The 16,480-nt window shown below is 53.7% G+C and overlaps 1 protein-coding gene across 4 annotated transcripts in view; it reads right to left on the bottom strand.

Moving 5' to 3' along the window:
* ZBTB16 (zinc finger and BTB domain containing 16) overlaps positions 1-16,480 on the bottom strand; it is a 54,728-nt gene that overhangs the window by 18,581 nt on the left and 19,667 nt on the right. For all 4 annotated transcript variants that reach the window (XM_088178009.1, XM_088178006.1, XM_088178008.1 and 1 more), the window contains 2 exons: positions 9,117-9,214; positions 781-867 (listed from right to left, as the gene is read on the bottom strand). In XM_088178009.1, coding sequence (XP_088034135.1) covers positions 781-867; positions 9,117-9,214 — 185 coding nt within the window. The remainder of the gene's footprint in view (positions 1-780; positions 868-9,116; positions 9,215-16,480) is intronic.

The raw sequence follows: 16,480 nt of genomic DNA, 5'->3' as shown, positions 1-16,480 counted from the left end.
CTACAGCATACAGGGCTTCCAAATAGACCTGGAATAGCAAAACCCAGCCTCCAGCTGCGTGGGTATGGACAGGGAGGGCAAGTACTTTAGGATTTATGGACTGGTGTTTGGCCAGCACAGCTCCATGACCGGGTGACAGCCATTCCCGCCCGGTGACACAGCACTTTGCAACCCCAGCGTGGAGTCAGCCAGGCTCTCTGTGCCAGCCCCCAGCACAAACTCACTGCCAGTGGCATTTATCAGGGCTTCCAGCACTGAAAGACGAACCTGTGCTCAGTTAAACCGCTCCCAATATAGCACAGGAGGAGCAGGCACTCTGTCCTGCTCCAGTCTAGATTTGGAGGGTGAAGGGCTCCACCTGGGACTGCCTGGCTGTGAATTCCCCCAAGCAAACCGTTCCCAGGCACGGCAGCTTTTGCAAGAGGCTTAAAGAGATCCTTATGCTCCTGATGGTGCCATCACTGAAGGGCTGGGAAGTGCCAGAGCAGAAACATGTCAGAAACCAACTTTCTGGGAGGTGTTTGGACAGGGACAAGCTTTGCTTGCAAAGGGGTCAAACGACCTCACGTTGTTTCCCATGTTAATGCTGAGCAGTGGTGTAACAGCACTGCACCCACTGGTGCCTAAATCTGTGCTTTAGTCTAAGAGGAACTGGGGCTGCCTGGGCAGTGCAGAGACAGGAACTGCAGAGGGTTCAGCTCTCTGTTGGACAAAGGGTGACAGGCAGCCCAAATGTTAAATCTTCACGGAAGTGAAGGGTGTCAGGGGAGGGCCACGTACCGGTGTGTGTCTGCCGGTGCGTCTCCAGCGCGTCTTCCTTCGAGAACTGGGCGCCACACTGATCGCAGACCAGGGCTTTGGCACCCGCTGGGGAGAGAAAAGGGAGAGCAGGGTTATTCCAGGGACAGAAAGACACACACCTGAACGTGCACATGGACACAGCTGCTGCCATTAACACTCCAGGACCAGTGCCATGCAAGGGTCTCATGTTTAATGTCCCCTGTGCAGCCAGCAAAAGCAGTGCCTCGTTCAGCCTTGTGTTCCTGTTCCTTGCACATCACAGCAAAATACAGAGCTGCTTGCCAGGAAAAGGTTATTATTATTTTTAAAAATCATTAAATATCAATGCATTTCATTAGCACTGAAACTCATCGAATTGCAATCGGTTTCCTGTCCCTTCCCATCATGGCTAGTGCTGCTGGTACCAAAAATGCACCTGATTAGGGATGTGGCTGGAATGGGACAACTGAGCAAGAAGCTCAGAGACATCCCTGACTATTGGAAGGAGGTACGGGATTTGGGGCAGTTCTTAGAAAATTATCAACGTGTGCTGCTGGTTTGGGTGAGGAAAAAGCCAGGATGCCCAGCAGCAGATAAGTAACTTCCAGATTAAATCAGATTAATGACACGCCATATCCAACAGCATTGCAGGACAAAGCCACAGCCCCATTTCAAGGTTTGATTCATTTGTTGTGAGGAGCTGAGTGTTACAGAGCAGCGTTCAAGGTGGGAGCACTGCCTCGCAGAATGCTGGGCTGCCTATTTGCAGGGGTCCCACTGCCTCTCCCCTCTCCTTCCCACCCCATCGAGCCCTCCATCCCACAGCCAGGGTGGGATTTGGGGAAAGGTGGGTAGAGAAGGCGATAGGGAGAGAGGTATCATGAGACACATTGAAAAGAGAATTCCTTTGCCTTTAAATTGTCTCGGTAACGGCTGGCTCGCAGGCAGAAATATTTGGCAGCGGCGAAATTAAAAGTGATAAATTTTCTCGCCAAGAGCTGATCGATAATAGAGGTCTCATCTGTTAATCAATATGACAGTCTGCCTGTTTACTGTGCATATGTTGTTCCCTGCCGCCCTCGCTGCGATGTCAAGTTTGCATTCAAAACAACCCGAGTGCACCTGGGCCGTCGGCTGCTCTGAAGGGGCGAACACACCCAAACTTTGGGGTGCTCCAGGGAGGCTCCCTCCCAGCTGCCACCGACCAGGGGACCGCGCACCAGTGGGGACGGGGGCACTGGGATGCGGGTACTGCCGGCGGTGCCCTCCCCAGGCAGAGCAGGGAGAGGAAGAGCGCGTCCGTGAAGGTGCGGGATGGGGAGAGGCCGCCGGGGCGGCGAGGGGCCGGATCGATCGGGAGCAGCGCGGGCTGCCCTCCGCTCGCTCGGCGCACCGTGCGGGCAATGCGCAGCCCGCAGTTGCCAAGGCAATGGCTCTCCATCGCCACTCAAAGCTCCGCCGGCCCCACCGCAGCCAAGTGTGATCCACGAGGACATGGCAACCCATGATCGGTCAGGATGCAACAGGTTCTCCCCGGGCAGGGCGGCTGCTGTTCGTGCCCTCTCCCCGCACCGGCACCACCACAAATTCTGTGCTTGGAGGGGCTCGCTGCACCCCCAGGCTGAGACACAGCACGGGCCTGCTTGCTTTTACCTGCACGGGGCTTGCTTTTACCTCCCCCATTTCCACATGGGATTAGTGGGGAGGAGAGCCGGGCCAGTGCTCTCTGCAAGCTGTGGCCAGAGGGGCCGCAGAGGCGCAGGGAGGCACAGCCAGGCGAGGCAAAGGCAGCCAGCATCTGGCTGGGGGGCGGGCGGGGGGGGGGAGGAAAAATTCCTGGCGAGGCGAAAATAAACAGGGCGAACGCAGGGAGGAGCCGGGCGCACTGGCTTACATAAGGAAGCACAGTGTGTACCAAAACAGCGGACCCAAAAAAAGCCGGAGCTGTCAGAACAATGAGTACAGACGCGGGGCATTTACAGCAGGCGCTGCCGTACAGTTTTATTTACAGTACCTCTTATCAGCGCGGGAACAGCACGCCGCCTGCCAATTTCCAAAGGCCAGGACTGCGTGTTCTTTCCCTCAAGTAGATGTGTACTCCAGGCGGGGGGAGTTTTTTTCTTTTTTTTTTTTTTTTTTTTCTCATCAGCAAAACAAAAACTGATACGGAGCCAGAATTCCTGTAATGTACACACGCCGGCGGGGAGGGGGAGGAGGAGGAGGAGGGCGGCGATTGAATATGTAAATAGTTCAAGGTTAATTTTACTATGTGAGTCACCGGGAAAATGTCATCCAACATCTGAGCTTATTATAACAGGGCTCAGGAAAAAAAAAAAAAAAAACAAAAACCACCACGGCTTGCTGTTTGTTATGAAAGGGAGCAGGACACGTTGGGAAGCGGAGCTCATGGCAGGGCTCTCTTCTCCCCCCTTGCCTTTCTCCCCGCTTTAAGCAGAAGCCATCAGCCTCTCCGAACGCACGCGCAGGTTTGGGCAGGGTATATTTAGCCAGCGCCTCGTATCGCCTGCAACACACAGATATCTCCAGATGATCTTATCGATGGGATGGGACGGGACTCCGCGTGCTGCCAAGTATCGGCCGTGTTTCGGAGCGAGCCTTGCTGTTGGCACCAGCCCCCCCGCCGTACATTTATATCCGCACAAGCAAATTTATAGCCCCTGCCTAATAAAGGTCCCTGGTGCACACGGCTGAGGAGCCTCTGCTTGTTCCACCCTGCGCGATCTGCGCAGTCACTGCCCCCCATGTGCCCCCCGAGCAAGGCTGGAGCTGCCCAGGTCTGCAGTGCCCCCGGCAAAGCCATGGAGGGGCAGAACTCAGGCTGGACTTCATGATCTTGAAGGTCTTTTTGAACCTTAAAGGTTCTATGATTCTACGATTTAATTTTCCCTCCAAGAAATGCGAGGGAACAGGCTGCCGGGCTGCAGGCATGGCACGGAGCAGGATGCCCCATGGATCAGGGGCAGGGCCTGAGCTCCCTCCCCACCAGCCCGGCTTAGCTGCTGAGTTGGAAGGACAGAGCTCGCCTTGTTTCAGCCACCATCATCCCAACAGTCCCTCCCAATGCCCAGCATTTAATTACTTTATTGGGGAGGAGAAACTTCCATGGGGCTATGGAAGAGGCACTCAGAACTCTAGCTCAGGAAAAGAGAAGGAATAAAGGAAAAGAGGGACTGCCAGTATCCTCTGGAGGAGGAGGAGGAAGATGACTAAGGGAGGAGGAAGATGGGAAATTGGTGAGGAGAATGGTGGGGGAGGATCCAGCCTTCCCCGCTGCTGTTTCGGCATAATGGCCCCATCAGTAGAATGTGACATCCCCTCCCTCAGCAGAAGGGATTAATAAAATTTTGGGATTATATATTATTAACAGGCTGTAATTGGTGAGAAGATGGAGATATGTGGGGGGGAAATATGGATTAAAAAAAATTGGCAAGAAAATTTATGCACTGCCATTGCTTTACTACCTAATTAATTCAGTAATTTCAAAAACAATTTTATTTATGTTCAGTTTACCACATCAGAAGTGCAAAGAAAAAAGCACCAAACCACAGTGATGCTAAAATAATACCTCAAGGCATCTATTTTTAATCAGTGAAAAAAAAAAAAAAAAGGGAAAAAAGAGAAGAGCCAGCCCGGCTTCTATACAATCTCTGCTGGGCAGACCACCAACTCGGGGAGCGCAGCAGCCGAGCCCTCTGCGAGTGCCTTCCTGGCTGCCGAAAACAGAGCTTGTCAAAAAAAAAAAAAAAAAACAAATCCATAATGGCCTGAGGCTCCTCTCCAATCTATTTTCTGCTCAGCTGGTTTTAAATGAAGTTATTATGAGTCATTAAAACACCCGCAAGCCTGTGGAAGTCAGCCAATTACAATTTTAAATTTAGCCTGTTCTCTATCCCATTCTCTTGTTTTCTTCTTTTGCCCACATCAAGCTGCTTTCGGATTTTTATTATTGTCATTATTATTATTATTATTATTATTATTATTATTATTGCTATTATTTTCCTTCTCCCCTCTTTTACCCAAGTGGAAGAGACAAGTCATGAAAATCTCTGTTCCAAAAAAATTACAGTGGAGAAACCCAAGAAGGGTTGAAAAAAGACAGAGCTGCAGAGCAGGCCTGGAGAGTTCAGCTCCTGCTTCTCGAAGTGCCATGGAAAGGTAATAATTAATATATAATTAATATCAGAAAAAACGAGGTGTGGGCATTATAGAGTGAGGAAGGACCTTGAGTTGGAGTGCTGGAAACTCGTCTCAGAAGGATGCTGTGATGCTGTGGCAGCATCTCACGGGCTGCCCTGCAGGGCCTTGGGAAAGCAGCTGGAATGATGGAGCAGGGGCTTGGGGGAGGGCGAGGTGGTGGTCAGCAGCAACAGCATCACCCAGCCCCGGCCAGGCAGTGCCACCAACTCCTGCTCCACACAGGGACTGCTGGAGCAGGGAGTGTTTTCATTAAAAAAAATAGTAATTGAAGTTATTAATTATAATAATGAACTTGGGAGCCCAAACTGGCAGGGTTTTACACGCCCCCTCTTTCCCGATGCCCCTGCCAGTGCCACTCTTTCCAGCAGCATCCTCTCCACAGGGAAAAAACGACAGACCCCATCCCTGGCAGCCCCGCACGGCGAGCGAGCACGGCGCGTACTGCACAGCCCATAAAACTCCAAACAGCCTCCAGACACTCCTGCAATCGTCCTCCATCAAAACACTTTGTCTTGCATACAGAAATGCGGCGGGGCGCCGCGCGGAATACCAAATCAGCCCGTGACGGTGCGGGGAGGCGGCTCCTTGGCAACCGGGGGGGCTTCGCCACCGCCGCCGCTCGACAGGAAACAAAATCTGTCAAGCCTGTTGGGCAAATGATAAACATTAGCGGTATTAAAAACAACACAAAAGCTGCGTAAATGGCTGGCGAGCGAGTGGGGAGGGGTGGGCAGAGATGGGGGGGCTCCTGCCCCATTTGCCCCCCCAGCCCAAGTGAAGCGGGGTCTCCAGCACCGCAGCCTTGGGGGAAGTTTGGGAAGTTTCCCCCCTCCAGCAGAAAGCGGGTGGGCAGCGATGGCCACGGGCACTGTGGGGGAAGGAGAAGGGCGGATGGACATGGGATGTGTCGGGAATGTGTGAGGGGTCCTGGCACCCCGCCCGCAATAACAGCAATAACATCAATAACGTCAATAATGTCAATAACAAGGGGCGGCCAAACCAAGGGAGCGGTGAGAGACGGTGGGTGAAAAATAAACGTATTTCATCAGGTGAGGGCGGGGAGAAGCAAGAAGCTGGCTTCAACCCAGCGGCCAGGTCCAGGAACCCGGCCAAAACAGGAGCTAAAAAGCAAACCATAATTTTCTGGTCTCAGTTCAGGCTCTTGAGGCAGAGAGGATGGGGAGGGGAGGGGTGGGGGCTAAGAGAAATGTATTTTTCATCAGCCAGTGTATAATTTATAAACAGCATTAAACAGTTTTTGTTTTCTTTCTTCCTCTCCCCCGTGTGCGCGGCTTGGCCGGCAGTCAAGCCTGCATTAATTTCTGCTGTGGGTACAGTGTGTTCTTGGATGCACATCTGCGGATGATCATAAACGCGGGAACGCTGGCAGAACATCCAGACCTGCCGGCAGGCCGCTGACATCACCCGGGACCGAGCGCGGGACGCCGGCCAGCCGGGGCGGGGGGGGAGGCTCCCCGGGGAGCCCGCGGGTACCGGCGGGGCCAGGGGACCAGAGCCCGCACATCCCACCGGCCAGGGAACGGGGACCAGAGCCCGCACATCCCACCGGCCGGGGCACGGGGAAGGGGATCAGAGCCCGCACATCCCACCGGCCATGGCACGGGGAAGGGGATCAGAGCCCGCACATCCCACCGGCCGGGGCACGGGGACCAGAGCCCGCACATCCCACCGGCCATGGCACGGGGAAGGGGACCAGAGCCCGCACATCCCACCGGCCGGGGCACGAGGGGCAATGCTCGCGGGGGTAGATGGCCCGGGATGAGACCCCTCTTCTTCCACCGGGCACAGAGAGGCGAGGGTGGGATGTGCCGTCCCCTTCTGTCTGAGGTGCCATCCCTACCAGATCCCGCTCCCCCAGCAACTCCTGCTCCCTGGACAGCTCGTCCATCACCCAATAGGACCTTGAGGCCTTCTTCTGCCTCTCCTGATGATGAAGGAGCATATTTGGGTGGGGAGGGAGAGTGTGAAGCAAATGGGCAGCGGTCTGCAGGGCTGCCGCCTGCACGTTGCCCATGCTGCCCATGAGCATCCCTCCACACTATTGGCTGTTCCCACCGTTCCCAGCCCAGACTGGAGAAGGGCAGCACAGCCATCTCCACAGCAGCCATTTCTGCTGCATGGAGAGGCAAAGCAAGCAGGGACAGGCAGAAACCCCCTTTCCTCCCTGTCCTGGGGAACAAACCTAGCTCACAGCAGCTGCTGAGTAACCAGCATCCCAGGCTGAGAATGAGCACCCACTGAGCATCAGCTCTGACGAGGATGTATCTGAGGGAGCAGCAGTACTGGGATCAGCCTCCCTGGTCAATCCAATGGAGCTCTGAATCACAGAACCAACACGATGGGTCTCCCACTTCACCTTCCCTGACAATTTGCTTTTCTGGGAGAAGGGCAACTCTCCATGTCAGCCTTAGAGGTCTCTGAGAGCTTGTCTGCCAGCAGGTAGGGAAAGACTGCATGGCATCAAAGGCTTTACATTTACACTTTATACTGAGAGTCAACATGGGGCTGAGCATTTACCCTGCACCTGCAAGGCTGTGGCACAACAGCTGTGTGTGCCCATCCTGCCACAGAGCACCACGGCCCCCCAGGACCCCAACCAGGTTCTCAATAGGAGCCTTTACCATAACCCATCAACACTCGGATGGGGAAGCTGCAGATGTTAACCCCCTTAAACTCTATGGCACTGGGGTTGGAGAAGGGTGCCAAGGGAGCACAAGCCATCCCACTGCAAATTCCCAGTTAAACACATGCTGTGGAGGCAAAGCCACCTTCAGAGCTGAAAACAAGCCCTGCACCACTGCTCCAGCACAGCCTCACTGTGTCCAGGGCTGGTGGCAGGGGGGAGGTGAGGGAAGAGGTGCAAAGGTCTCCTGCTTTAATAAATAACAGCGCTGGAATTCACAGCGGCTGTTTGCGAGCTCGAGGCAGAGCTCTCCCCGCCCCCCCAGCCTCGCCGGATTTACAAAAAAAAAAAAAAAAAATTAATCCTGTGCGATGACAAGCTTGGCTCAGCGTTCACTGTACATACTGTACCCACAAAGCTGGCTGCCTGCCAGGGACAGGCTGGGAGCCAGCGCGACCATAACAAACACAAGCCGTGCGTGCCAGTGCTGGGGAGAACAGCATCCCTAACCCCAGTCCTGGGGGGGACCAGCATCCTTAAGTCCAGCACTCAGGGGGACCAGCATCCCAGGGACCTCCCCCAGAAACCTGCTGCTGTCTGCAGACACCCTGAGGAGCTGGCCCAAAAAATGGTGGGATGGGGATGGGGTCAGGGCTGGGTCTATCGACCCAAAAATCAGAAAGCAGCAAATGGCTATATGAAGCGCCCCCCAACCCCAGGAAAAAGAGACAGGGGGAAAAAAAATGAAAACAGGTAAAAAATAGATAAAAGTATATAAAAGGATTTAAAATAGAATACAGCTTCCCTGCCAAGCTATGTGCAAGCAGATCTGCAGCTCCAGTACCTGCCACCCCCCAGAGATCTGTCCTCAGAGCAGGAGGACAAGGACTCCCGACTGCACCTGGGTCCAGGGGTCCCCGGCTGCCTCCAGTGCCCCACATCAGACCCAGCCATGCCAGGACTGCACCCCCAAGGGGAACATCAGCTGACATGGACTTGCAGAGCACAGGTCTTCCCTCCAGTGCAGTGCTCCAGCCCTCCCCTATCTATTTAATTAAAGGCCCTGCAGCCTGTGAACCTGCTACTTGGATTCATTAGTCAGAGAACGCCTAATTCTGCAGTTTTGCTAACGAACCTGCGGCGGGGGCTCGAGGTGGAAACAATGCTCACGCTACAAGCAGGGCTGACCACGAGCAGCTGCGTGGCATGTAGAGTTTGTTATTCCGAGCTGCTTAGTCTGGAAAATATTTCCACAATTAAGGAACTGAAAACAAACTCCAAAAAAGAAAATTTAAATAAATCAAATTACTGGGCACTGGAGAACAAGTTTGCAATGTGCTGCCCGGGGAAGGGTGCAGCCGGCTCTGCACGTGTCTGCTGTAGAGGAGACGTGTGAGCTGGGCGGCCACAGCATCCCTGGGTGGACAGACAGAGCAACCCCCCACCCGCAGCCCAGCACCCCCTCCCAACCCACCTGAGTGTGCCAGTAAGTGCATTCGCAGCCGCAAGCTGTCCAGGAACCGCTTCCCGCACAGCTCACATCCGTATGTCTTCATCCCACTGTGCAGCTTCCTGGGGGAGAACAAAGAAGGGTGAGTCCTGAGATGGGGGGAAGCGACCCAAAACAACACCGAGAAACCGCCTGGTGCTTCCTGCAACCCACACATTACCCAAAGTCAGTGCTGGCTTGAGAAGAACTGCAGGGATGGCACGGATGGAGGGTCCCATGTGACTCCCCAGGACTAAGGAGACAACCCTCTCCCCATCAGCGTTTGTCATTGTTGCTATTGTTGGAGTCCTTTAATAAACCCAGTAAATCTGAAATCTGGAGTTAAAGCAAAATATGTGTTGGCAAACTACTTCCCCGTGTTCTGAGTGCTTTTGAAAAAGGCACTGTACTCTAAAACAAACCCCAACCAGTTTAAGAGGTTGTTTGTGTGCATTTCTAACCAAATCCCAAATTTCCATCCAAATTCAGCATGACACAAATCACAACCAACAAACACAACCCCCAGCTCTCAAACAGGAAACATGCCACTCACCATTTCCTGGCAGCCCCAGGTACACACGGAGCTACACCCAGGCAGGATTGCACAACCTCCGACTGTGCCTCCCACCCCACACTGCCGGGGGGCTGAGCATCCCCCACACCCTGGGTCACCAGGAGGGGCCTTTCTGCCCAGGGCGCTGCCCACGGGCATTGATCACAGCAACGGGTGCCAGGCTTGGCCACAGTGGCCACACTCTGCATTATTGCCCATCCTTTGCTGTGAAGACATTGATGCTCCACCTTTGGGTAACCAAGCCCAGGACCAAGTGGAATGACCTTTAATAGGCAGTGTAAAGGAGCACTGTCCAAGTCTAAAAGTACTAACAAACCGAACCCAATCCCATCTCCTTCCCAAGACATCGCTGCTGCCCTTGGCAGCCCCCCCAGACCCATTTCCCTGCCCTTTGGGACCAGCCATTGCTCAGCCCCCACCACCCCACAGGGGAGCACCCTGAGGCCTCGTGTCCACAGCAGCCTCTGCTGCTAAGGGTGCATGCAGGGACACAATGCCTGGAACACGTGGAATGGGGGCTTGGGGCTTTATTTTGCCACCTCCACTGGTGACAAACAGACTCTCTGCAAAGCCACCTGGCTCGGTGCTGGACACACACACTGATCAATGCCCCTGAGCCCAAAATGCATGGGCTGCTGCCTGCCAGCCCTCGCTCACCACGAGCTGCTCAGACCTGTGGCTGGGGAGGACTCAGGACAGCAGCACGTGCAAAGTTTCAACATCGGATGCTGTAAACAGAGAAGTATTTGTGTGTGCTGAGGAGTAACACAGCCCATAGCTGTGTGCTGACCTCTGATCACAGCCTCCATTTATCATCATGCTGCAGCAGGACGAGAGTACTTCTACTGCCTTGTTGCCAAAGACAAAACAGGAATGGTCCTGTCCAGGGCTGGATGTGAACCCTCTCACGGGAGGGCTCAGCCCCAGCTGTGCAGGCTTGCGAGGACCATGTGCCTGTGAGCTCCTGCTGCACTTCCCCTGAGGTGTAAGTTTTATTGGCCCGAAGCAGCTGCTGCTCTGACTCCAAGCAGGATCACCCCTCACTGCTGCAGAGAGCCCAGAGCCCCAAACCACCCCTGCCCCATGGGGCTCAGGGGCTTGTTCCCTTCCCTGCAGCCCACCTTGCAGGATATTGAATAGCAGCATGGGAAGAGTCAGAGCAGAAGACCCCCTGATGTTCAGCACTGAGCGAATGCTGCGGAGCAGAAGGGAGAGGGAAGGAGCAGGAGTTGGTTTCAACTCTCAACTTTGCTGTATAATGTAATTATTAATCAGGCTTGTCCTGAATTCACTGTGTCATAGCAGAGGATTAGGAGTCATGCACGAATTCAGGCCAAGAAGGTTTACAATCCAAAGGACTTATCCGCCTTGCAAAAATAAATAAAACACCAGCCTCCTGACAGGGCTCTGCTGCCAACGAGCAGCTCAATAAGTGACAACCTTCTCATTTTGCATTTTTAATTTGGGACATGCCTGTCACACTCCCTGGCTCGGGCTCTGCTTGCTCCTGCACTTAACATCGGGTTAAAACCACTTTGTTAGGAAGACTCATGTCATGCTCTGGGTCTGCACTGCCCCTTCTGAGGCCAGAATGCCTTTTCCCTGAATTACAGTCTAACTGGTTAATTAGTTCACGTAAAACATGGAGATTTGGAGTTTCTTTAAGCGAGTCTCAAGAAACAGAAAAACGGAAGGACAAGTTTCCTTCCTCTGCATCTCCCAAACCCATGGCTAGCACAACCTCTTCTCCCATCTTCCCAGTGCGGGGTGGGGAAACAAGGAAATGAGGAGACCCCCCAACCCCACTGGTGTCAGGGCGCCCTGGAAATCCACCTGCCACTGCCCAGGGCGCTACAGTGTCCCCAGGTCACATCCCCTCTGCATTGTTCCAACGGGGCTCAGGGGTGCTCGAAGAGTAATTTAGTTGCAATATCTCTATCAACAAATTTCAGCGGCAACAAAAGTTTTCCGCTCAGCGCCTGCTTCGAGGACGTTCTTATCGCTCGCCATCTTGCACGGTCCCTTTCAACAAGGTCTTAAAGCTCTTTATCTGCTCCATTTCCCGGTAGCGAAATATGATTGAAACGTTCTATTTCTGCTTGCCGGATTAAGGAGATGTTGCAAAACTGCACAAAAACCTGGCAGATGTAAGCAAGGTATTACGGCTGCTCGGGCTGTTAAGATCTGAGGGGAAAGATCAATATGTGCTTCTGAAGTTGTGCCTCCAGAAAGAGGGGGTGGGGGAGTGAAGGGCGTTAAAATACATCCCAGCGCTGCCCAAACTCAGTGCCGAAAGAGAAACCATGCGTTGTTACTCTGATATGAGGCTGAAACTGTGCTCCCTTCTCCTGCAAGGTCCCTACAAGCACATCAGCCAAGAAGGCGCCCATGGGATGGAGAGAGAGCAGAGGCAAGCGGGAAAAGTGCCCTTTTTGTAAAAGGGTTTTCCTCTAATTCCCACGCAATGTCCCACTTGAAGTGCAGGGAAACAAAGTCAGTCAAAGCCTCCAGGTCATGAGATATCACCCGAGGATGCTCCTGCACAGAGGGTGGCCCAGGGCAATGAGGATGCCCAGGGCCACGAGGATGCTCGTCGCACAGAGTCCCAGGCCTGGATCCAAGCTTCCCAAGCGAGCCCCAGCACAGGGCTTTGGCAGGGGGCTCTCCAGGCGGAATGCAAGGCCAGCGATACCCCCTCCCCGCCCAGCACCGGCAAACAAAAGCCGGGCGAGAGGCTGGCCCCTCGCAAGCTGCCGGTAATTAAAAAGGCCTGTAAATGCCCCACAAAAAGCACTTCAAAGGGACGGCGACTCCAGCGAGACTGCGTGGTGTAAAAATTATGAGTTTTCCCCACAGGGTGCTTTGTGTGAAAAGGCCGGGCTCGGTGGCAAACGCCAATGACCACTGCTTGGGGAGGCAGTGGCTTGGCAGAGCCTCTCAGGGTGCAGGAGTTTGGTGGGGCATACTGGGCTGCGGGTACAGGAGCAGTCCTGGTACCTAAAGACCACTGCAAGCATCCCACTGCCACCACAAGCAAATCTCTGCTCTGCCTGCTTAAAACCCTGCCTAAAACGGTCTTTACTTGAGGAACTCTTGCATCTCAGCCCCTCCCTGCCACCCCTTTTGGGAAGCAAGAGGAAACCCCCTCCCCTCTCTTCCCTCCACTCTGAACAAGACACATGGCTTTTGGCCGTTTGATTACTTTTAAGTGTGTATTTTTCCCCTCAAACAGAGTGAATACAATGGTTAGGAAATTTGACAGAAAACTATTCCAAGCCATTTATTGCCTTAATGCGCACCTTTGTCCAACAGGCAGTTTTGACAGGAGCGATAAATTCCAAATTTATGTCAACAGAGCATATGTTGAACACCTCATTTCTGAGCTAAAGCGGCATGCTGCCCCATAAATCACCCTTCTGTTTGAAATGAAAGTAGATTACGGGCCCATGTTATTGAGCAGTTAGAGCCATAGTCATATAAATCAGAACTTTTAACTCCAGGCGATCCGTTCTGCAATTAACTAAAGGGCACTTTGTCATCTCCGGGCCAGGGCACAGCTTGGCAGGGTGGCCGCTACCGAGGGAAGGCAAGAGCCCCTCGCTGCCGAGGAAAGGCTCCAGAGCAGATGAGGTTCACTCTGTACCTGTTGGAGCAGCGAGCCCCAAGACAAAGCCTGGAGCAGCGTGTGTCTGGAACACAGCCTGGCATGGGGGATCCACGGCTGCAGGGGCTTGCACACCCCTGCCCACATCCTGCCTGATCCACGCTTTGGAAACGGAGCACAGTGGGGGAATCGGGAGGCTGCATGATACAAGCAAAACAGCAGAGTCCTGACAAGTCCAAAGCCAGGCAAAAACACGCACGAGTGCAGTGCTCAGAGTCCTGCACCGACAGAAATCTGTACTCGGGACTTCCACAGTGGTTTTGCTGCATCTCCCAATGCCCATGCATCAGGTTGAGATCCTCAATCCTCTGATTTCCCCCATCCATCCTGCTGCATTTCCCTGGTTTGCTCCCCTGCATCTCCCAGGAACGCCACGCCATGGGACAGGGGGTCCTGTGGGGATGTGGGGCTGGCAGATGCTGTGAGCAGTGGGACCAGAGGATGCTGTGGGGCCAGGGGATGCTGCAGGGGCTCAGCCCCATGAGTGCTGGCAAAGGGTGCGGGTGCGAGGGGCAACTCACACCCATGGGAGTGTCAGAGCTATAAAAAGATTCAGACACTAAGTATTTCCTTTCCTATAAAATATTCATTGCTGCACACGAGTGCCAGGGAGCACAAACCTCCAGTGGTTCTAACTTTGTGCCGCAGCAATAACGGAGTTTTATGGGAGCCTTCTGATTTTATTTACACCGGGCCATCACGGCGTGCCCTGCCAGAGGGGCAGCCACGAGCCCACACAGCCCCACCTGTGATGGGGCACACGTGATGCACTGAACACTGGGCAGCCAAAATGGGACCAGTGCCACGCTGCATCCCCCAAAACCTCCCCTGCCACACCATTTCCACCGGTGTCTCCCTTACCCGAGTAAACTGATATGAAATTGATTCATCCCTGATCTATTTTATCAAGGCAGTGATGCCACATCTCGTTTCCAGTGGGGACAGAGCAGGAAGCCAAGGTCAGTGGACACCAAGCGACTGCAAACCCCATGTTCCCCATCCTCTGACACCAGCATCCCACCTGAGCTGCCAAGAGGGCGATTTTTCCCCTGTTTACATTGTGGCTATTTACAAGGCTTGGAGACTGGAGTGTGCGGGCCATGGTCCTGGTGGCTCGGCTCCTGCAGTCACCGCTCTGCCCTCAGCTCGCAGCCCGGATTAAAATAGCAGGGAGAGCTATTAAGGGCACGGGGAAGGGGGAAGGGAGCTGAGACCTTCCTTTCGCTTTAATAAATTAGAAGAAGGAAAAAAAAAAAACCCAACCAAAAACCTGCCCTCAAACCACCACTTCTGCTAAAAATAAACAAACAAATAAATAACTGTTACAGGAGCTGGAAATAAAGATTTTGCTATTTCTGAATGGTTTAATATAAAAAACCCCAAACAACCAGCCGGGAGAGAGGACAGCTATCAATAGAGAGCACTGAAATTCCCTGCCTGTATTACAATATTTATACTTACCATGAGCTAATTTATGAGTTCAAACCAGATGCTGCGGAGTGACATCATTCCACATGATGCCAACACTTCCCCTTTGAAAAAAGCCAAGGAAAGGATCCTGCTGTCCTGCCTTACCTGACAAGAACCAGGCCACAAACACCAAACATACAATTCCAATCTTTTTTTAGAGCCTGCCCACAACAAATGTGAACAAACGCTGCCAAAGGGCAGCGACTCTCAAAATTCACTGCTGGCCATCCCAGCATCCCATCAGAACAATGCTTCCAGCTCCATGGGTTGGGAAAAGACAAACTGCCCACAGCAAAGAGGGCAGCATACAGACTGGTTTTTTATGCATTCCAAGGCCCTGGTTTCAGATCTGTGTTCAATACTCATTATTGAATGGGATTCCCCAGGAGAGAGCTTTATCCATGAGAACATTCCCTTTGTGTGTCCCAGACCCCCAAGCAGGAGGGTCCATGGGCTCGCACGAGGTGGGACAAGCACGGAATGGGAAACCATCAGCTGCACCCAAGGGGTGAAGCTGGCAGAGGGAAGTTTCCCCTGTCCATCACAGCAGGACCATGGGGGCACAGATGCTGCCCCACGTCCAGAGCTGGGTGGATCTGCAGCTTTCAAAAGGGGATTCAGAATGCAGCCACTGCACAATTTACTGAAAGTCCACTGGGTGATGGTACCGAGTGTCAGCAGCTTCTGCCAGCCCAGGGATCAGCCCTGCACCTCTGCTGCAGCACCTGCCCACTGGAAAGTGATGCAGACATTTCCACGGCCCCACAGTGTCACCGCGGGGCTGGAGCAGCGAGGGGTTAACGCGGCGCACGCGGCCCCGCTCGCAATAACCGGCGCTAATGCGCCGTCCAAAATCATCGTCCCCATTCTTCGGGCATCTGGTGACAGTGACGTGCTGAGCACGGCGAGAGGAGCGTGCTGGGCAGCCTGGGCCCCGGGCTGCGCTGGGCACCGCGCTGAGCCGACGTGACACGGGTGTCACAGCGCCAGGGAGCAGGGCAGCAGCCCCTGCTGAATCCCAGAGCTCACAGAGCAGCAAAGTGACCTTCGCGCCGAGTACATCTGCCGCAGCAGCGGCGTGATTATGCAGATGTTTTGATTCCTAATTCAGAAATAATAAGCGGTTCACAGATTCCAAGTTTAAAAATATATTCATCATCTGGTTTCCGTAGCAGCACGTGTGCCATTGGAGCACCAGCGAAGTGCTGGCCTCGGCCACTCCTTCCTGCCGACCTTCAGGATGGTTGGGACACCTGGCTCTGAGCAGCCTGGGCTAGTGGGAGATGTCCCTGTCCATGGCAGGGGGCTGGAGCTGGATGAGCTTTAAGGGCCCTGCCAACCCAAACCATTCTGGGATTCTGTGACACACGGAAAGCATTCAGCATGATGCATCAGATGCTTTCCAGAGACAACAGTCCTGGGATGGTCCAGGCAGCATCATGCTGCTGCCCCCCAGGGAAGGGGGAGCCTGTAGCTCTTGAAGCCCCAAAGAAATGGCAAAAGTCCCCAGGGAGCCTAAAGCAGAGAGACAGGGGAAAATGGATATGCTATTGGGGTGCTCGAGCACAGAAAAACTTAAATGAGGGGGAGAACTTTAGGGTAGGGGGAATTTTGTTTTAATTTCCACTCTCTTTGATGACC

Source organism: Sturnus vulgaris, chromosome 23, assembly GCF_052056855.1.
Source record: "Sturnus vulgaris isolate bStuVul1 chromosome 23, bStuVul1.hap1, whole genome shotgun sequence".
In the NCBI taxonomy this organism is placed as follows: domain Eukaryota; kingdom Metazoa; phylum Chordata; class Aves; order Passeriformes; family Sturnidae; genus Sturnus; species Sturnus vulgaris.
Note: the sequence above shows the minus strand (reverse complement) of the source record. Positions and strands in the feature narration are given on the sequence as shown.